The sequence below is a fragment of the Rhinopithecus bieti genome, unplaced genomic scaffold, assembly GCF_001698545.2.
Source record: "Rhinopithecus bieti isolate Rb0 unplaced genomic scaffold, ASM169854v2 scaffold_34804, whole genome shotgun sequence".
NCBI classification, from domain to species: Eukaryota; Metazoa; Chordata; class Mammalia; order Primates; family Cercopithecidae; genus Rhinopithecus; species Rhinopithecus bieti.
Window position 1 is genome coordinate 11,386 of NW_016814587.1, and position 2,127 is coordinate 13,512.

Consider the following 2,127-nt stretch of genomic DNA (forward strand, 5'->3'; position numbering starts at 1 on the left):
ATCAAAGGTTACAAAGGCAAAGCCCCTTTTCTTGCCACTGCCTCGGTCAGTCATGATTTCAATCACTTCAATTTTCCCATACTGTTCAAAATAATCTCTTAGGTGATGTTCTTCAGTGTCTTCTTTAATGCCACCAACAAATATCTTTTTCACAGTTAAGTGGGCACCTGGTCTTTGAGAATCTTCTCTTGAGACAGCTCTCTTTGGTTCCACAACTCTTCCGTCCACCTTGTGTGGCCTTGCATTCATAGCTGCATCCACCTCCTCCACAGTGGCATATGTGACAAACCCAAAGCCCCTGGAACGCTTGGTGTTTGGATCTCTCATTACCACACAGTCCGTGAGCGTTCCCCATTGCTCAAAATGGCTCCTCAGGCTCTCATCTGTTGTTTCAAAGCTCAACCCTCCAATGAAGAGCTTCCTCAGCTGTTCGGGCTCTTTAGGAGACTCTGACTTAGACATGACGGCAGGGAGAAGAGAGACTTTAACGATGCTTCTTCGGCGGCGTCCACGGGCAGAAAGCCATGTGTAATTTTTGACTCCTTCAAAACTTAACTGTCAATAGCTCACTGTTGACCAGAAGCCTTATCGATAGTATAAGCAGCAGATTAACACATATTTCATAAGTTATCTTTGAAATAATAACAAAGATAATATGTTTTCTTTGTAATATTCTTATGATAAGGTATCCTACAGAAAAAAAATTATTAAAATAATGAAGAAGAAAAGATATATTACCTGTTCATGAAGTGGAAGTAGGTCATCATGAAGGTCTTCATCCTTGTTATCTTCACATTGAGTGGGATGAGGAGGAGGCTGAGCTTGGGGTGGCAGAGGCAGCAGAGAAGCAGAGGGTAGAAGAGGAGTCTAGAGAGGCAGACACACTTGGTGTAACTTTTATTTTTAAAAATTTGAGTATATATAGGCTCATACAAATGAAATATGTGTTGATGAAGGGTTCGTTTATCTGTTTAGAGAGAACATTTCCTACACATTGTAAAGGAAAGAGCATACTTTATCTCCCAATCAGTGCAAATGAAAAGACCACCTAACACCAAGGACATTAACATAGAATATACTCAAGAGTACTGCTTCAGGCTGGGCATGGGGTTTTATGCATGTATAACCAGTGCTTTGGGAGGCTGAGGTGACAGAATTATTTGAGACTAGGAGTTGAAGACCAGCCTGTGAAACATAACAAGGCCTAGTCTCTACAAAATAAAATAAAATAAAATATTAGACTGGGCATGGTGGTGCATTCATATATTCTTAGCTACTTAGGGGACTAAGACAGGAGAATTGTTGAGTTCAGGGATTTGAGGATGAGATAAGCATTGCTTTGTGCCACTGTACTCTATCCTGGGCAGCAATGACTTTGTCTCTTAAAAAAAAAAAAAAAAAAAAAAATAGCCAGAAAAACTAAAGAAGAGTATTTATTTAGCAGTTTGGCCCTGGAATAAAGGTTTTTGTGCTCTCACCCAAGCGTGATAAAAAAGAAGTTGCTACAAAATTTTCAATTTAATGATAATAATTTCACATGAGCATACAATAAAGGAATGAGGACATGCTTGTTTTACAATTGTGAATCTAAAAATATTGTCACTTGTATGTCTGTTTCAATGGCTCATGTCCGTAATCTCAGCATTTTGGGAGGCGAAGGTGGGTGGATCACTTAAGGTCAGGAGTTTAAGTCCAGTCTGGCCAAATGGTGAAACCCTGTTTCTACCAAAAAGTACAAAACTTAGCTAACCAAGATCATGCTACTGCCCCCAGCCTAAGCAACACAGGTGAGACCCTAAGGAAAAAAAAAAAAAAAAAATTGTCACGTGTTACTTGCAGGCAAGGCATGAAGTTGAATTAAAGAAAAAATACACATGCAAACACATGCAAGCATGTGTAAACACTCATATATAGATATAAGGATATACTTATATAGTCAGTGCTTTGCATCCATTGCTTCTACAGCCAAGAATTCAAAAAAGGATCAAATATATCTGGAAAAATTATACAATAAAAAATAACAATATAGTAAAAAATATAAATCACAAAACAATGCAGTTCATAACAAGACTTTACGTAACATTTATATTTTATTAAGTATTATAAATTATCTAAGGATTTAAAGCA

At 37.8% G+C, this 2,127-nt stretch overlaps 1 protein-coding gene across 1 annotated transcript; it reads right to left on the minus strand.

Annotated features, from left to right (window-relative positions):
- On the minus strand, positions 1-522 carry LOC108514922 (heterogeneous nuclear ribonucleoprotein A1-like; the record flags this gene model as incomplete). The annotated part of the gene is made up of 1 exon (XM_017851479.1): positions 1-522. A coding segment is annotated over exon 1 (462 nt), but the record flags the coding sequence as incomplete, so codon positions are not given.
- Positions 523-2,127: the final 1,605 nt, after the last annotated feature.